Source organism: Anas acuta, chromosome 1 (assembly GCF_963932015.1).
Source record: "Anas acuta chromosome 1, bAnaAcu1.1, whole genome shotgun sequence".
Taxonomy (NCBI): domain Eukaryota; kingdom Metazoa; phylum Chordata; class Aves; order Anseriformes; family Anatidae; genus Anas; species Anas acuta.
Window position 1 is genome coordinate 25266169 of NC_088979.1, and position 19816 is coordinate 25285984.

At 40.0% G+C, this 19816-nt stretch overlaps 1 protein-coding gene across 4 annotated transcripts; it reads right to left on the reverse strand.

The window, feature by feature from the left end:
• Positions 1 to 1320: 1320 nt before the first annotated feature.
• Positions 1321 to 18345, reverse strand: SPART (spartin). Of its 4 annotated transcripts, XM_068673176.1 has the most exons (10): positions 18193 to 18345; positions 12038 to 12864; positions 10931 to 11128; positions 9881 to 9985; positions 8420 to 8549; positions 7435 to 7629; positions 6298 to 6456; positions 6112 to 6202; positions 5105 to 5161; positions 2802 to 2941 (listed from the first exon to the last, which is right to left on the reverse strand). In XM_068673176.1, the coding sequence occupies exons 2-9, from the start codon at positions 12860 to 12862 to the stop codon at positions 5113 to 5115; spliced, it is 1752 nt and encodes a 583-aa protein (XP_068529277.1). In that variant the 5' UTR covers positions 12863 to 12864; positions 18193 to 18345; the 3' UTR covers positions 2802 to 2941; positions 5105 to 5112. The 4 variants fall into 4 exon arrangements, with proteins under 4 accessions (XP_068529258.1, XP_068529266.1, XP_068529272.1 ...); XM_068673157.1 differs by lacking the exon at positions 5105 to 5161 and having other exon boundaries at positions 1321 to 2941; XM_068673165.1 differs by lacking the exons at positions 5105 to 5161; positions 18193 to 18345 and adding an exon at positions 17936 to 18156 and having other exon boundaries at positions 1321 to 2941.
• Between the last annotated feature and the right edge of the window lie 1471 nt (positions 18346 to 19816).

Here is a 19816-nt window from a genome sequence, read left to right on the forward strand (position 1 = left end):
CATAACGTGAGCTGATGTGGTGCTGCTTCACCCGTGGTTCTTTGGAGCAGGAGATTGGACTACAGACCTTTGGAGGTCCCTTTCAACCTATGACATCCTATGGTGTCCTGAATAACCATGCCTGGTCAGCATGTTTTGTTAGAAGCTATTTTTCTAATTCTTTTTAAAGGATAATAGATTCAGTTGGGGGCAGAACAGTGGTTTATACCTAAAGAATGGTGAAGATGCCAGGGACTGCAGTAGCTTTGAAGGACATGGAGGTTGTTAAAAGTAATTCTCAGTACAAGACTTGAGACCAATATTGCAGGAGAAAAGGTTTTGAAGAAACCAATTTGGAAACAGCACTGCATTAAATAATCTGGTAGCAGTTCACTCAGTAAACAGCATTAGTAAGACTACTACAAGAACTGCCATACATCAAAAGATGGTCAGCGTTCAAAGTGAAAGCAAAGCCAAGCTGGGAATAGAAAACAAACCTAAGATACGAGGCTTAGGGAGCTTATGTGTATAAAAGGAAGGGCTGAGATAACAGTTTGTGTGTGAAAGCTGTTCTGTATGGCACAGGAACTGAGGAGAAGCCTATGGATTTGCTGCCCAGAGCCTAAGTAGTGACAGCTGAAGCAGGTTAAGTTCAACGGCACAATACTTTTCGCACAGAGTGGCTAAACTTTGGAGCCCCATGAAAGGGGAGGTCATGGATATATCACATTAAGAAGTGTAAAAAGGGCCAGACATTATTTAAAAAAAGAAAAAAAAAACTTTAATCTACCCTGAGACAAATTTGAAAGACTGAGAGACTGAGTACTCGTGAAGTAGACAATGTCAGCAGCTTAAACAGGATAATGCCCGACACCGATGGCATTCAATCTCCCTCTGCTCTCCTCCCAGGATGCTACAACTTGGTCTCCTGAAGACTGTAGCACTTCAATTTTAACTGCTTTAATACAATCTGTTGTTTAAATAGTTTACAGATGAAACTAGAGGGGATGAGCTACATACAAGACCCAAATGGCAGGAAGAAGGAAGATAAAGATACAGACATTCCTATTGCAAAAGCAATTTCTAACAAACATCCTTTTGCTAGTATGAAATCCATATTAGCTTCAGATTGGTTACACTCGCTGAAAAGTGACAGACTGTAGTAACAGAAATTGTTATACTGTACATTTCATAGGCCTTTTTATTTTGAAAAATTTTAAGGTCTAACATGTTTCAGTTGTAGACATACTCCAAGACTGCTCTTTTATTACTTCACAAGTATTAGTTCTTCCACTCACTGATCTGTACCGTAACTTTACATCATAAGAAGGCCAAGCACAGTTCAACCAATTTTAATTATCTTTATTTCCATAAATCACAGTTACACTTCAAGTGGTTAGTGCCTTTGTTTCACATTTCTCACCCCAAGTACACACCTACAGTAGCTACCATAAAATGTGCACTTATTATCATTCGCACAGACATCTGTCATTACTTCCTTTTTTCCCCCAATCTGATACAAATATAATTTGCCAACAACCTTTTATACTTATTTTCTCCAATTACATGAAATGGAGACAACTTGTGAACTGATGGTTTTCTGTTTGTTGCAGGTCCAGCCAAGATAAGGTAGAATGTATAGCAGCTTTAATACTCAATAACGAACTGATAAATAATTAGCAGTATAAAGTCATCTCAAGGACTTGCATATGGACTAGGAATAAGATATAGGAATGGGATGAGAAAGCTACATAATATTTATTCTATTCCAGACATCTCCTAAGTAAAAGGTATGATAACAGTTATTTTTAAGAGACGTCATCTTGTGCAGCTCTGAATTCAACAGAATAAAGATGTGGTTAGAACTACTCGTTGAAGCAAATACCTAATGCCTTCCATCAGGGATCTGCAACATATATGCTCTGGATTTTTCTGTACTGGCTGCAAAGCACATTATGTATAGGAGTTTCTAGTAATCTCAATGTTTTTTATGGAAAAAATATTTTCATTTATGCAAAAACACACATCCTCTTTATACAAAAAAAAATACCTCAATTTCATGGAATCTTACTCCTTATGGAGTCAATCGGGGAATATGTTTTTTTCCTCGAGCTATAAATACCCTCTATTAGAAGAAATGCTTGATATCTTTGGTCTGCTTACATGCTGGAGGGAGAAAAAGTAGTTTTAAAGGAAATGACTACCTAGCTACCTGAGGTTCATCTTTCATTTCTTCTAATATGAACTTTGGAAAACATTAGCTGTTTAGTAGCTGAGAAGGAAAATTCTCTACAAAGCAAAGAATAAAGCACAAAAATATTTAAGTAGTGCATATTAAATAAGATCACTCTGTTTTAGTAAAATTAACTCTTAAGGATAGTAAAAAAACAGAACTAGTAACCACACGTGTATAAGAATTAGTAATCCTATTTGTTCGGTATCACCACCTTCTTTACAAATATAATGTATTACAAAAATATTCATAACATTTCTATATTAATCTATTGTTCCATACTATATTTTGAAAAAGTGCTTACAGAGGCAAGTTTATCAACTGGAAACTCACATCAATCTGCATCAATACAAAACAATTAAGGAGACTTTCATTTTTCCTTCCAAAAATACCCTTCCGTACCTTTGTATTTTCCACTGCAAATTAAGTAACTGTTGCTTGAAAAGTAGAGTATGATTGGCATTAAATCACAGATTAGCAATGTAGTTCTAAGTAGGAAGTTTCATATCTAACGTAAGGCTTTGAGAAATATTTCATTGTTTTCACTTTTTATCTTTTTTCTCCTTATCCAATACTTTATACTCATCTAACACAGCATGTCCAGTTTCCTTTGCAGTTCTCTTTACGACAGCTTTGATACCAATATTGTCAATGTTAAATGCTGTCACACCAACATTGATTGCAGAATTCACAGCGTTGTCAGTAGCGTGGCCAGCATCATCTCCATACCTTTTAAGAAAGATAGCAGATTTGTAGATAAGCATACTTAGTATTTTTCTCTTCATTAGAATTCTTTCAAAAGCAAGAATTTAAGCGTTACTAAGGACAGAGAATAAGCACACAGCCTGAATGTTGAAGGAGTAAGATGAGAAATTAGCAAGTCATTTAAGTAAGGGCTGCTCTTCTATAAGGCAAATTTCTCTTTAAAGATGCCAGTATGCTTCGGTCATTTTTCCTCATCAAAGTGTCCAGTCTGTATTCCTTCTACCTCTCTAGTTTTGAAGAAAGGAATAGAAGGCTTGCCTACAGAACCATAAGAAACAGGGCTGGCTTCTGTGTGCACGCCTCATACCCAAACAACCCCAAATTATCCCAAGTAAGTCCACCTTTGCAGCTGTTCAGCCTCCTCAGTCTGTACTTAGTGTTAGGTCAGAGGTTGGACTAGATGATCTTGGAGGTCTCTTCCAACCTAGATGCCTCTGTGATACTATGGGTGACAGCGCTGAGGACAGAGGGCAAACACTGTCCTGCATTCTCAGCTGTTACAAAAAAAATGGACTGTAGTCATCTCTGGCATATTTTTTCTTGGTTGGCTGGTACCACCACTGTGTGAATAGTGCTTGGTTAGTACTCATCATAGATCACCCTTCCCTTTGCCTCCACAGTATAACGTAACATTATGTCTGGTGTAAGAATGACACACAGGTTTGAAGTTCCCAGAGCAGTCACACTGAGGTTGTGAACCTCTGTACCCAAGCAGTTTAACCCAGACGGTCTATCATGTCTCCTGGGGACAGAGGACTGTTGTCACAGCTGTGCTTGTAATGTTGGAGGTGGCAGGGTCCCTACAAAAAACTCCATTGCGCAGTGAAAACTTATCTGAGGTAACATGGAATCAATACAATGGCAAAGGGGAAGGTGGCGAAGAAGGGGAAATAATAATAAAAAGTCATACAAAACCCCAAAAGGCTCAACAAAGCTATCTTGAGGATATGCTGAAAATTACTGAGCAAGAAAACCTCTGGTCTCTCCAGTGGACCATGGGTCCGGCTTCTTTATGGTTTAGGAAGCAACTCAGCAGTCAGAAATTAATTACTTAACTGCAAAGAAAGATAGAGAGAGTGTACTGAAGAAGGGCAAAAGTATAGTGAGAGCAGCAACTCCAGTTGTTGCTGGCAGCCAGACACTGCCCCAGAGAGCACTGTAAGCAGACAAACCAGGCCAAAGGGAAGCATTTCTTGCAATGTCAGAATCTCAGCAATTAGCAGAGTTACTGTTTCCCTGGATTTCTTATAACCTCTTTTTGAGGACCTCAAAATAATGCTAAAGAGAAGCACTGGATATGAAAGGTTCCAAAATTCTATCGCGTTATTAAAAGAGCAGCCATGGCATATTGGTGTGAGCCAACAACGAAACCAAATTAAAAGGATCAGCGTTTTTGTTTTGTTCCTGTTTTTAGTCCTCTGACAGTGACGGCCTTGAATCACCACCATCTGATTTGCAGGTCACAGAATTAATCTCACAGCAAAAGAACACTACTTGTCAATTTGATTAGTTATTTTCACTTCAGGAATATCATAAGCCATTTTGCCATAACATCAGTAAATAAATAGTAAGACTATTGATTATGCAACGCAGACAGATTAATAATTTCTTAAATATTTGATAATTGATTTTTCCCTTTGCCTGTCTCAATGTCATCATTTGTGCCTTTTTCAAAATAAAAAGTTGGGCATATGCAAATACTGCAAATACTTATACCACTATAAAAACACAGTAGGTTAGTAGCAAGGTACTTTTGCAGAACTGTTACTTCTGAAACTATGTTTTTCCCCAGTTCTGATCAACATGCACATTAGATGAGCATCTCTTTATAACTGCATCAGCAAAGGTATTGCAGCTAAATTTTAGCAGAGTTTTTTTTTTTTGTTGATTTATGCGAGACTATGACAATGCTCCTTTATCTTTGTTTCCAGTAAGGGGAATTTAGCTGGTTCACCAAGTACCTGGAGTGGAAGAAGTCTTTTTGTCACTGAAATAGAAACCAGCTTACTGAAGAGATGTGTAGAATTTTAATACATTTATATAATAGGATAAAGTCTAAAGATGGAGGAAATCCTCAATTATCAAGTATTTTATATTGTGTTGTAATTATCTGCAACTTGTAATTACTTTGTTTTTCATTTAGCGTCTGGCACCTGCTGATCTCCGCACTTCTTATTTTTATATCTAAAAGAAAACATTAATGTGAATTTATACGAAAGAGTGCTGGTACAATACCTCCTGACATCCCTACAGAGGATGAATGTTAGCAATAAAGAACCCCTGTTAACTTGCTATCTGGCCTCCTATTTGAGATGCATCAGAACAGAACCCCCAATGTTGGTTGACCCAACACTACAAGCTGATGATTACCTTGTTACCCTGTGCTCGTAGCCTGTATGCACTTTCAGCAATCCTTTTTAACATCTCTTTTGCTATGACTCCATTTAACCTACATGTTTTTGCTTACTCTTCACATTCAACTATAAATGTTGCACTTTTTTTTTCTTTTGAGGGCTACATTTCATAGATACTTTCAGTATCTTCCCTTCTTCTCCAAAGCATCTTTCAGTACAGACTTAACAACTTTGGTCTTTGCATCATCTCAGTAACACAATCCAATTATTTTTTTGTAACAACATCTATATTTTGCAAATCCAACTCCATGTCTCATTTTGTTTCATCCTATTATCACTATGCCTTAGATTTCCTTATGCAGTTCTCCTTTTGTATCTCCTTGCTTTAATCTGACCTGCTGATAGCTGAAGTTCTTTTTTCATCAAGTTCAGCTAAGTTTATATAAATTCAAGATGAGAGTTGAGAGGTTTAAAACAGCTACTCTCTCCCCTCAATGACACATTGGAGAACAACAATATAAATCTGAACAATATTTATTAACACTGTCTGAAGCTGTCATACTTCTAGAAAACAATATATATATTAAACCAGAAGCATTCATTCATTTCGTACTTTTACTTACAGGAGATACTTGTTACTGTGTACTTAGCAGCTTATCATGTGCTGCATAATTAGGGTATTATGGTAGTTTTTCTGCACTTTCATGAGCTTTTTTACCAGTATGCAACCACAATGACAATGCACTGTAGGAAACGAAACCAATAAAAAAAATAACTTACTTGTATTTGACAGTTTTTACAGTCTCTGTTGAAACACTTTTAGCAATGCACTTAGCTGCACTTTCTAAACCTTGCCACACTGTTGAAAACCCTGTAAAAAAAAAAAACAAAACCAGATTATTTGAATATATATATATACATGCACTGAAAAGTATGCAATTAGAAAAGCATAAAGATTTTTGTTACCTTGAACTCCACTTGCTGCTACCACCAGAGCACCATCGAAAGTGGATTTGCCATCTTTGTCCTTCTTAAGGGATTCTGGAACTAATTTGCTGCCGTGCTTCTTCACGTGTGGAGCCAGCTCCTTTCCAACACAGCTCGCTATAGAGCACACTCCCTCAACTAATGTAAGAAAATGCATGCAGATTACTTAGTTAGAACACAGAATCTTTCTTTGAAAGTCCTTACCCCTTATTAAAGTAGTCTCAAATTCTACTTTTATTTAAATATGCTTATTCTGAAGACAAACTTTAATCCACACTTAAGTACCCAACTGATATAGAAGAATTTTCAGATTCTGCACAGCTCCAGTTCCTAAGAAACGAGTTGGTCTTGTGGCTAAAAGCACTAGAAAATAAGTAAGATATTTGTCACATGTTCTAATTTCAAAAAAATTGTGTCCATGGCTTTGTTACCCCCAACGTGCAGATGGGGAACAAGATGTTTTCCTTTCCTTTCTTGTCTTCTGGAGAACCCTTTCTTAGAATCATTCCAGCTCTCCAAAGTAGTTACGTAACATCCAGCACTACTTACTTTTTAACTTAGATGAGTCATTAGATACTAAATATAAACACTGATACAAATAAACAACAGAATGAACTTACTGAGAGCTGCTATGATTACCAAGCACCACAGAGCACAAAGCCATTTCTATTTGGAAGACTGTACATAGCCAATAGCTTTGTTTCCAGGCCTATGTTTTTATAACTATGCACACACACACTATACTGATGTAATATATGTTAGTCATTACCGATAGCACAGCTTTTAAAATGCATGGTTATTAATTTCAGAAGAAAAAGAGACCATTCTGAACTAAAACTTCGAAAAAATTGCCAAAATTGCCAAACTTAAGACTGCAGAAATGCTCTGCTATATAGACTGTTCTTTTTAGTAAAGAAAAATATGCCTCAAAGCCATCCAATAAAATTATTCCTAAAGCACATCTCGAATAGGAGATAACCAGGTACCAACAACTATTCTCCGTATTTCATCAGGTCAGTCCCTCCTCTAGTTCCCTGGCTAAAGAAACCAGCTCGTTTTACACAATATTTACTCTTAAGGCATAAATACAATATACTATGAGATGGGACATGTTACCTAAGAACTGGCTGACTTTCACAGCTCCTCCAGTAGCCTGTTTTGCTACATGAAGCCCCTTTGCTACAGTTGGGTTGACTTCCAGAGGTTTTTCTTCGGGTTGAATGTGTTCTCGCAATTTAGAAGCTCCTTTGTGAATAGCTTTACCGGTGTATTCTGCTCCTTTTATTAGGCCCCAGCTTACCCAAGATGCACCTTCAAGGCAAAAATTGTTATTCTAAAGACATGCAGAATTTCACAGACCGGAATTCCCACAGCTTTCCCTCCTCTGCCTCTCCAACACTGACCTTAGAAACATTCCCGATTACAGTCTGCAATTATACTCCTCCCTAACTGGGCCAGTACGAATTCCTGAAATGATTTCTGCTCCTACACCACCTACATTTTCCCAACTCATTTTATTTATTTATGTCAGCTTAACACACAGATACTCAGGTTTTGTTTGTTTGCCTTGTTTTTGTTTTTTAAATAGACATCCAGGTCCCAGCAGGGTCAGAAGTGATAAAACTGCACATCTCAATACTATTAACATTCTGAAAATGTATAACCCAGCCCACTTGCCATTCTAGCAGATTCATATTTATTCCAGTCAGTTGGTCATTTGTGTATTCCACAGCTTCTCAGAGGACAAGAACTGTTTATCAGCAGACACCACAATAACTGCATGCTTTAATATAACCGTTCACACAAATAAAATTGTGCTACCATGGTGGTTTGAGTCACATAGGGCAACATCTAATTTACATTGTCATATTAGGAGCCCAAACCGTTTGCAACGAGCACGACTGTTGGCAGGGAATTCAAGTTCTGTACTGTTTCTGTAAAGCACACCAAAGTATCCTTCACATTATTGTAACTGGAAGCATTGAATAACTATTTCTGACCACTGAAATTTTACTTGCACAGAGGCACTGAGGTGAAAACAATGTTTACATATTACTTGCAGAGGTTTCTATTCAATATAATCTTCTTATTACAACAGTACCTGACAAGATTCCATGGGCAACTTTCTCACTCCATTCTGGCAATTCTTTCTGATTTTCTCCTCCTTCTGCTTGCGGTTGGATATGTACAGTCTGAGGCAAATTAATCACATCGCTAGAGGCTTCTGAAGGCTGACAAATGGAAATAAACACCTGAGAATCCACTTTGCAAGATATCAAGATTTCTACTTTAGATCATAAAGATTCATTAACACAAAAAGGAAATTGTGCATTCCTGTGAATGCAGTTACTTTTGCACACTCTACACTGCCTTCATCCAGATACAATGAGAATATTTGCTTGCCAATGAGGCCATATAGTCAACTAAGTAGGCATAGCCTACAGTACATATTAGCTAGCATAAAAGATAAACAGACCTGTCCATCTATTTTATTTAATCTCCTCAGAAGGAAATCAACTCTGCTGTGATTCAGTATGGGAACTGAATCCAACTGCACTAAAAGAATGCAGCTGTTTTGGTTGTTTGCTTCTCATCCTTTCCTCTCAAATCCAAAAACAAAGGGGATTATTCATTCCTCACTCTGTTGATGCTTTTGCAGACTGGCACAGCCAAGGAACATGCCAAGCTGTGCGTGATACTGTTCCACACTTAAAGTTAGGCAGAGAGGCTCTGTGCAATGTCATGTCAAACTCCAGAGTTTGTTGAGTAGACATAAATCATTCAAACACAGCAATCACCACCACAGTCTGGTTAGTGTTTCTAAAAAGTGTAACACCACTTTGCAACAGTTCACAGACAATGTGTAATTAAACTTTAACTAGAGAAGGCAGAAAGAAATGTAATGGATTTAAGCCTTGGTTAGGATTCTATTTTTAGTACTTTTGCAATGTAAAAGCCAAAATAAACATTTCAGTGATTGAAAACAATGCTAATTAGCGAGTGATAGAAAGAAAAATGTTTGTACAAAAGAGTCTATATGAAAGCATCTGCAGATGAAACATACAAGCAGAATGCATGATACAGAATCATATTTGAGAGTGCATGGAACTGTTAGATCCCCCTGAAGTATTTATGGGATATAAAAATATAGGGTACTGCACAAAGATGACTGTTGCAGTAAAAAACAAACCAAGATCTGTAACAGGGAAGAAGAGATGAAGTCTTATTAAGTTGCTCCCCAAAAGGTTAACAATGTATCACTGACTTGTAGTCCATCAGCAGTTGCTGCTCAGCAGCAGTGTGAAATCTCATTTTCAAGAACTGTCCTTAGCATGTGATCAAAACACTTTGGGGGTTGGGCAGGAAAAATAACCTCAACAGACACATACAATGAAAGAAATTGCTCAAATCAATTAAAAACAAACAAACAAACAAACAAACAAAAACAACACATTGCTTCTGTCAACCAAGTTTGGATCTCAACAGCTTTAAACTGTATTTCAGTGACTTTTTTTTTTTTTTTTTACTATCAAATTTTTAGAATCACTGTCCTGGAATTTACCTGGACTTTGTGGCCAGACATCTTTTTTAACTTATCTTCAAAATGCGCTCTGTCTGGTGCTGGGAGCTGTGAAGGTAACCCTACTCTCTCATGGGATCCTTGCACCTGTGATATCACATCAGGGAATATTAACAAAAACACAGAGTTTTAGGACAATTAAGAGACTAATGTGATATCCAATAAGAACTACTTCTATGCAGGCAAAATTACAGAATTAATCCAGTAAATCCTGCAGTGAAACATCACATAGTTTCACATCCCTTTTAAGTAAAAATTAGTGGCCTCCTGCTGAACTCAACAGGATTTGCAACAGAACTCTGCCCACATGGCATGCAGCCAACTGGTTCCTCACTATCAGCGCTTTCCGGTGTCGGTGATTCAACCAGATGGCATCTTTCACGGACAGATATAAGCTTGCTATCAGCTATTAAGTGGTTATTGATCACCATTCTTTGTGAAATGGTGTTCAAAGCTCTTAAAGCAACATTTTCCACGTTTCCAGTCACTGTATCTTATTGCATCTTTGTTAATTATGTTTTTTTCCCTATTTTTCTCTCTTAATATCTTCCTACAATAAGGTACCAGATTAATCTATTTTGAGATCCCATTTGAAGGAGTATTTTTTGAGGTACTCACTATTTTCAAATGTCATCTTTGAAGCTGCTTAACATTTTTGAACTGTAAATGCATTTGTGTACATTATTCCAGGAATGGTATAATCAAAGCTACACAGAGCGTGTGCATGTGTGCGTGCCCACAGGAAAAAAAAATCATGCTTTCTTCTGAAAAAATCATTTGGGGACCTTTGGGAAAAAAAATGAAAATATATAAAATGGTTTCCAATTCCCCTCTGTGTTTGCAATGTTCTATTATAAAAATTTCTTCACTCCTACCACACTGAGCCTACAGGTACATTACTAGGTGTGCTTAATCTTAGCTACTTTATTTCTCACTGGTGAGCTTCCCAGCAAGACACACGCTAAATGTAAGCTGGCATCGATCCCTTCCACCTCTCATTATCAGTTCAAAAAAGGCAGCCTGGGCCTTTACCTGCAGTCGAAGGTCAGACATCTGTTTTAACAGATCCTCAAACAGCTCTCGGTCGGCTGCTGGGAGCTCGGACGACAACACCACTCCCACATAGGACCCTGGTGTCTGGGACATGGTGTCAGGGAACATGTAGACTCCGGTATTGCAGCACAGAACGGGAGACTGACTACTCATTAGAGGATACAGCCAGTCACAAACCTAGAAGAGACAAATACTTGAAGGAATTAAAGGATTCTTTGATTTTTAAAAGACAGACAACACATTATTAGCACTGCAAACTTGATTTTCCATACTGTTTAATAAGAAAAAAAAAAAAAAAAAAGCAGCCTTAGACATCTTGAGAAAACAAAGAAACAAAAAAATCAATCCCACAGCCAATTGAAAAACCTACATGACTACAGAAATATCATTCTTCATTAACCCTGACAGTCTAATACAGAGAAAGTACTAACTTCCACAAGAATGTACGGCCGTCACTGGCCTGCTGCTGAAGATTGCTGACTCAGGAGTGGGTGCACCAGCAGAACCTAAACCAGGAACTGTTTTGTTTGTCAGAGCTTCCCCTTAGCTGCTGAGACTTCCAAGGTTAGAAACCAGACCAGAAACACAATGTGCATTACAGAACATGCCTGCATGAAGCAAGCATGGACTAAAAGAATCCAAGTAATGCATCTTCTGCATTTGTAGATCAGAGTCCAGATTAACACGGGCCCTCAAATTCCGAACAGTCATCTCTCCAAAGCAACAGCAATACTTTAACACTAGTTGAAACTGAAGTGGATACTGCATCAGCCCACTGAAATGTTCTGATGTGAATTAACATTTCTTCTCTATGTGAGGAACGTTAATGTTATGAAATGAAAAGAAGTGCTAAGCCTTTAGAAAATGGAATTCACCTCAACAGTAGGCACTCAAGAACCTTGGGAAGACACTGGAGTAGTTTTCTCAGCAAAGCCCTAAAAGTGTTTATTCACAGAAAAGCTGTAAAATCCTTCATATTGTCACACAGATTCAGACTCACAAAAGCAAGAACTTCGGAAGATTGCCTTATAAAGTTTTATGGGATTTTTGAAACATAATTAAAGGAGAAAATTATCTTTCTGTTACCTGAAGAAACGCAGGCGGACGATTCTGGGCCACCTCACTGTCCGTATCCAAGAACTTCACGATGCGCAGGTAGCCAGGATAGGAGGGAGCACTGACCTGCCCATCAGGAGTCACAAAGAATATCTGCACTCCTTGGGGAATCAAGATCAGCTCATCTGCATCCACTCCCAGATTTTCAAGGGGAGGTGGCTGAGTACACTTCTTGTAGTAGTCCTCGCTTACGGAAGAAAACTCCCCGGAGTCTGTGCCGTAAGACACAGTGAAGTGGCCGTTGGTAGCTTGAGGAGTATAGGCAGGAGGTGCTTCATTTGGCAGACACAGGGGTTTTGCAGATGATGGGCTCATAGCTGGAATTTGCCCCTGGCTCACAGCTGCAGCGCTTCCATCTGCTGCAGCTGGCTGGCTCGGTACAGACAGAGCAGTAGGTGGGGGGGGTCTTTCTGGCTTTTCTGTGGAAGGAATTGATGGGTACAGCTTGGGCACTGCAGCAGGGGCACCCACTGCAGGACTTGCTGGTACAGGGGGGCCGTTTTGTTCTAGAGTGCCAAGTCGAGCATGAACATTTTGGAGGGTCTCCCTCATCTTTTGTTGCATTTGCCTGGCAGACTCCCACTGGGGTCCCACGCATGCAGGCCCCTGCGCTGGAATGCTAATTCCTCGGAGCAAGTGGTCAAGTCCTTGCTTATAGTAATTTCTTGCCTCTTCCTTCTGACCCAGTTCATCTGTATTCAGGCCTTTATTGATGAAGATAAAGGCTTTCCTGTACTCTTCGTTAATAGCTTTAATATTGGCGTCTTCCATAACTGGATCCTGCAGTTGTTCCATCACTGCAAATTGGAACAGAAGTTAGTAAGAGCATTCATACATGAAGTCAAACAAAGTTTCCCTTATAACGAAGTGGCTTCTCATTGGTTTCTAACGATGATCACACACTGTGTATTAGCAGAAAGCTATCTAGCTGCTTGGTACAAATCCTGAAATATTGCAGTTTTCTCCCATTAACCTTCAGATTTGGACTATATGACTCCCAGTCAGCACAGAAGTTAACTCCGTAACCATCACATCTAATTACATCACATCACATTTATTTCTGAAGAACTTAAGTATCAGAAGAATACAGACATGCCCGATGTTAAACATCCCATCTTAAAAAGTGTTAAGATCAGTAACAAATGGTGGAGAAGAATACATAAATCTAACTTAACTTTCAAGAACGTTTTCCACCCAAATCCCTAAGGTATTAAAAAATTCAGTTAACAGTTTGTCTACTTAAGACTGAGCTCACAAACTCTACATTTTTATAAAAAAAAATAAAAAATTAAGGAAAAGCACTCAGCAGATTTAAACAAATCTTAGTCCTCAACTAACATCAACACACAGAACTCGGGAGTAATATTTTGGACGGTTAAAGCTGTGCTTTATAACATGAATACAAGGAAATACTTCCTTTAGAGCATTTACAACAGGAGAAAGAACATTGGTGTTTTCCCTTCCTTGCTCCTCAGGAGACAAGAACTTGAAGTACTGATACATGTATGTACCAAAGGTTGTAAATTCTGTTTGTATTTTAGGATATATTCCTCCAACAGCCTCACGTATACTTGAGCAACTAAAGAGAAAAAGCGAATCTTACAGATTCATTTGAAGCTCAAAACGTGCAAAGTCACGTTTTGTTTTAACTGAACTTGGCCAAATACAACAAATACAACTTGTTCTTGGACTAAGACAATATTTACAACATCCAATGTAAAAAATTTTGGTGAAATTTTTTGCTGACAGTGTTGAGAGCCATTGTCAATTCAGACAAATTGGGTTATCATACTAGAAGAGAGTAATGATCATAGGCAACGACAACAAAAAAAAGGAAACTATTTTAAAAAGAAATTGCATTTCAGTAGAAACAATTCTTTACTGTAAGCCATAAGGAAGAAAGGAGAAAAACCTAGAGACACTCGTCTATCACAACGACCGCATGCTATGTAGAAAAAGCAAGCAAAAAAAAAATCAGAAGTGCAAAAATAATAATAAAAAAACCCTTCTATTACACACAGTAGCATTAATGTCACTGTACCAAACACTGGTGAGACCCCACCAGTGCTAAGCAGCATTTAAGAAAGCTGCACCAGAAGAGGAAGAGGAGTGCTGAAGGTTACTAAAATTTTCAGGTGAACCAGTTACTCCAGGGAAAAGTAAAATAAGTTTGGCTTATCAGGCTAATAAAGCAAAGGGTAAGAAATTGGATTAGTTTCTATAAATACCCTGGATGAAGTGAAGAATGTAAGTCAGGAAAGAAGAAAAGAACTAATGAAATGCAAACTTCTGTTACACTCTTGAAACAGTACCTGCGTTTATTTATAAGCTTTTATTGGTTTGTGCAAACTGTCAATAAAACAAAAGCAGGCTCGAAAATTTCCTTCTCCCCCAACAAAGACAAACAAACTTCAGAAGTGAAGGTCATAAAAACATCTTAAAGAAGCAAAGACTGAGTGCTGTGCTCTACCCCCACATCCTTTACGACCAAAAGCAGAGGGCACTTGTGTGAATAACACACCTGCAGGCACCTGACAGAAGCGTCAGGCAGTCCGCAAGGCACCTTTTAACCCCGTGACGTGACAAAATCCTGCTCTGTGTGAGATGAGCTGTGCACGTTTCAGCCAGGAGCATTACAGGGAGGGCTGGAGAAGGCAGCCCGCGTGGAGCAGGTCACAAGCCACCAGCCTTGTTGCCCATTCCCTGTCATGCAGCAGAAAAATGAATCCTGGCCTGGAGCAGGTTCTCTGGCTGGCTACTGCCCTGCTGTCACTACGCTTGATGTCTTTGATTTCGGCTGAGAACACTGGCATAAGAATAAATATGCGTTTAGTAACCACTGAGGCATAAAGATTAGAAGCTATCAGTGTGCCTCTGACCAGAACAACAGCAAGCAATTAGAATGAAACTAACTGGGAAGAATTAACATCTATGGGGACGGAGCTTTATCCTTACATGAAAGGTTATGTGACATGGTTACGTAGACTTTGTGATCCAGGACAACCATGCTTATGTCTTGGAATCACTCCTAAGATGTGCAGCAGTTATTAAGTTTCCACATAATGGAAAAATATAAACATTAAACAAGTATACGGAATAATTAAAGATAGGTATAGTCATTTACTAGCAAACATACCTAAAGAATCTTAAACCACACTGTCCTGTGTCAACACCTGTATTTACTAATGGAAGACCCGTTTTTTTCATCTTTATATTCTTCTTAAAAGGAAGACACCTTAGCAGTGAAGAACTCTATCTAAAAATTATTTTAAGCTCCTGCACAGAAAATGATTAGAAGAAGAAGAAAAAAGGTCAGAGTTTAACAGGTTACTTCTTCATGAGCAAAATCTAGCGTTTTGACATTTTTTGGGCCTGTGAATCCAGTTCTGTAACAAGCCCCTTCTTAAAGCTTTAAGTAAACTATCTGGGTGAACAAAACTGAAGTACTGTCCCCTGTGTTCTGATCTGGTTTTCTTGGGAGGCTAAGAAGAAGTTAATATCCAGATTTTATATAATTCTTTTGCTAACAATTTTTAGTGTAAAACAAGGAAAGACATCATGAAAAATCCCAAAGTCATAGCTGCTTTTCAGTTTAATAGTGAGTTAATTTTCTGTTCAGGGTATGCTCACTGTACTGTCAAGAACACCATTCTTGCTAAAGCTCATTCTTTATTAACACTAAAAAAAAAATCTGTAACTAAACACAGATGTCAGCAAGACCAGTGTGTACATGGCAGCAGTGCTTGGCCATGTGTGGCAGAGATACAAAAGCAGGATCAGTGATTCAGAAAAGCAGGAGTGTTGTTAACTCGGCTGATTGTTCAAAATATCCCCAATTTGTGCAATACGCACAGCGCAGTTACTGCCAAACCATGCATTTGGGTGACAGGGAGCTTGGAAACTGAGGAAGGAATTTACAGTAGATTTTAACACAGAATAACTAAAAGTCAGCCTGAAGGGCTGAATTTAATTCATTGTTATTTATTAAAATTAACACGAAATAATGGCTGATGTAGGAAAGTAAATAAACCAACTGTGTTGCTCCCTTACAGCACAAGAGGAAATATCCTCTGAAACGGAACATTTAAGTAGTTAAATGTTCCATATTCAAGGAAGATCCCTGGTCATTATCATTTTCAGTGTATGATTTCAATACCGTATTTAAGTGTCCTGCATTTTTTAATATTTATCTGTAATCCATTCCTGTACAACAACAGTTATTCCCTTTGTTTTAAAGCTGGAAGGAATGGCAAGGTATATATCGCTAGATACAAGAGCACCAAAATCCAACCTCTGGCCCAATGGCTAGATGTACAAACTGGCCCAGATCTGTGCTTCTTAGTGCTAAGTAAGATTTAGAGGAACTTGGACAAAGCTGGTCCAAAACAGCTAAGAAAAGAGCTAACGGGCACTGCAGATAATCACAGATCAATCCAGGGCTTGAACTCATTCCTCAGCCCTTTCTCAGTCATCAGTACAGGTATACTCCATGGTGCTAAGCGACTTGACCACGGAGTGCTACAGGGCAACAGGGAAATGTGGGTTCAATTTGACATTGCAAGCTAACATCTCAGCTATTTAGCTGGCAATCCTTCCTCTACAGCAGCAAACCCTTCTTCATTTAATAAATAAATAAATAAAACAGTTCAGTTGTGGATCTTACTGTGAAAAGGTAGACATGAAGCCTAAAGCTTATTAAGAGGATTAAATATCCTGACTGACAGAGGTAGAACATGCTTCTCAACTCCCTGCATTTGAAACTTGGGGGTGGGGATAAGGGAGGGAAGAAAAAAAAACAACACCAGAACAAACCCCTTAATCCAGGAGATCTTCCTACAGGTCAGCTGTTTTTCTGTCAGCCATTGATATCAGAGATGAAGACAATGAAGGAGAACTACAATGCAGACAGAATTATTTAAGCCTTATTTCTGTAGGGAGGAACTAAAATATCAGTAACTTTTGAGATTTTTGAGACAAACTGATTTAACACAAATGCCATAAAGGATTCCAACTAATATAAGCCAGGTACTAGCTTATCAATTTTGCTTTCTTTTCTTCCCCTTTTATTTAAATTAGTTTCTTTAAAGTAGCCCTTAAATTTTTCATTAAGTGGTGGCTTACAGCTGGTATTTAAGCACTTAAGGCTTAGTAATATGTAAAGAGAGTTGGTGATCTGAGCTAACGTGGTAATTCTTACTCTTTTAAAATTACTGATGACTTCAGGTGACTCCCATCGCCTGACATTTCAATGTGGATCAATTTTTCAGGCTGGTGTCCCAGCACCTACATGCATGCAGCTAACAGGCCTAATTCCCCTCCTCTCCACACTAGTGCTGTCTCAAGCCGGTTTTGCCCCAAAGCACGGACTTCCTTCCTGGCTCCTGGGTCTGTCCTTGTGCCGCAGGGTTCCAACGCCGAGCTGTTAGGCTCCGAGGTGTCCACTTGGCACACCTCCGAGAAGGAAAGTGAATAACCAGCAGGGCAGACACGTGCCCTCCTCACACCGCTGTGCCGCCCAGCACCCTACCTGTCCTCTGCCATCGCGTACAAAGACATTGCCACTACCTGCAGCGTCCTGTGGGCAGCGATCCTGACGGCGTGACAGAGAAATGAGGGTGATGTGAGATGGCTACTCAATGCTTTACACCAGGAGCAGGCCTGTCACTGCCAGCAGATCCTCCGTACGCAGACAGAAACGCCCCTGCTTGTTTTTAAGAGCGAATAGTTGCTTCTAGTTAACCACACTGACAGGAATCTTTCAGAAGAGACAGAACACGCAGAGCAGGTCCACAAATTTTGACAAATAACCCCTCGCTTCCACACCGAGCCACTCTATAATGGTTAATCACCACTAATTACCGTACCTACCTCAGCCCTGCCCTGGGCTCTCACCCCAGCAGCTCCCCTCACCGCGGGGCTGGGATGGAGGCAGGGAAGGAGGGAGGGATGGAGGCAGGGCACTGCCACCCCCCGCAGCAGCGACCCGGGCCCACGGGGACGGCCCGATGTTAGCCCAGCCCTGCTCCCGTGAGCGGACAGCGGCCCCCCGGCCCCACAGCCACGGCCACCCCCAGTCCCGTCCCGTCGCTCCGGGCAAGCCCCAACCCCGCCGCCGCCGCCCTCACCGCGCCAGGCTTCGCCCGCCGAGCCCCGCCGCGGCCTCCAGGCCCCGGCAGCAGCGCCCGCTCCGCCCCCGGCTCGGGGCGGGCCCCGCTGGGGCGGCGGCTCCCGGCTGGGGGAGGCTCCGTGGGGAGGCTCCGAGCACGCCCCGGTTGGGCCTCGGCACCTGCCCCCGGCCAACGTGGGGGCTGCTGCGGCAGAGAGGCCGTGTCCGTGCTCCGTCACGGGCAGCTGCCTTCGCACAGCGAGCCCCTCGGTGTGCTGCTGGTGTTTGTGGTTATAGCCCAGCAGCAAAGGGGCTGTCCCTGTCACAGTCACAGCACTAAAAGTCTCAAGCACTTTCTGGGTGACTTCCACACCATAGAATTGCAGGCCATGTTAACTGTAGCAAAGGTGGTGGTGTGTGTGCTAGCACACAGCTCTCCACTTGCCTAGTTCTGGGGCCTGTATACTGTCAAAAAAACTATTCTTGTTTTCATCTGGCTGTGCCTGTGTTGATTGTGAATCAACCTTTGACGCACTCAGGACCTCAGGCTGTGTGAAATTCATGGTAAACTGTATTTAGTGAGTGGCAGCCGCATCCAGCATGGTCCTGGAAGGTGGGTTTGCCTCTCAGCCCTGTTCAGCTCTGAGGTTTCTCTAGGAATTTGTCACACTTTGTAGTTTCCAGTGCAAACATTATCAGGGAATTCAACCTCTGACCTGCCTGCTCTTCACTCTCCTACTGGCAGGAAACACAGAACAACCCGGAGGAGAGAGGAGCTGTGCGTAAAGCGGGGAGTTCCTCTCTTCAAGCAGTGATGAGGATGACATTTGTTAGAGTACAAAGCACACGATGAGGGTGGCATATGAGGTTTGGGCTGGTAGAGGTGATAGGTTGGGCTCAGGTAACTAGATGACTAGATGACACTAAATTATGTTATGTGAGTACATGCAAGACTTAAAAGTAATTGAAGAACTCTTTTATGAAGAAAAGTAACACTCATATGCTTTTTTTTTTTTTAAAAAAAAAAAAAAAAAAAAAAAAAGTGCTACAAGTCAGTATGAAGTCTCTCTCTTTTTTTTGTTTGTTAAGCATTCAGGTGGTCAGACACTGTCACAGTTTGCCAGGCAGGCTGTGTATTCTCCATCCTTGGGGTATGTAGCACTCAGCTGTACAAGAGCACGAACAACTGAACAACTTGATGTAGCTTCAAACCTGGCTGTACTTTGAGCAGGGGGTTGGACTAGATGACCTTCAGAGATCTCTTCAAGACTAATTTTTTTTCTGTGATTCTGTGAAATAAATATTTGTCTCATCCTTCAAACAAACAGGAAGAAAATGCAAAATAAATAAATAAATAAATAAATAGAGGCCTTCAGTGGATTCCTAAAGAAGAATAGGAACAACATATAATTCTTTGTCTCAGAGCTCTACTTTTACCAACATTGTCTTGAGGAAGCAGCCCTCATTAGGCCTAAATATTGATCAAGGACACAGTAGCATCACAAGAGAGAGAAATAAGCTGAATGTTTAGAGATGTTTAGAGATTTCAATTGAAACAACCACAGTGTGCTTGCTTAATTTATGTCTTCACAAAAATCACTTTCTCCAAATCTCACCTTTTTTATTCTTTAATCACAAATAAA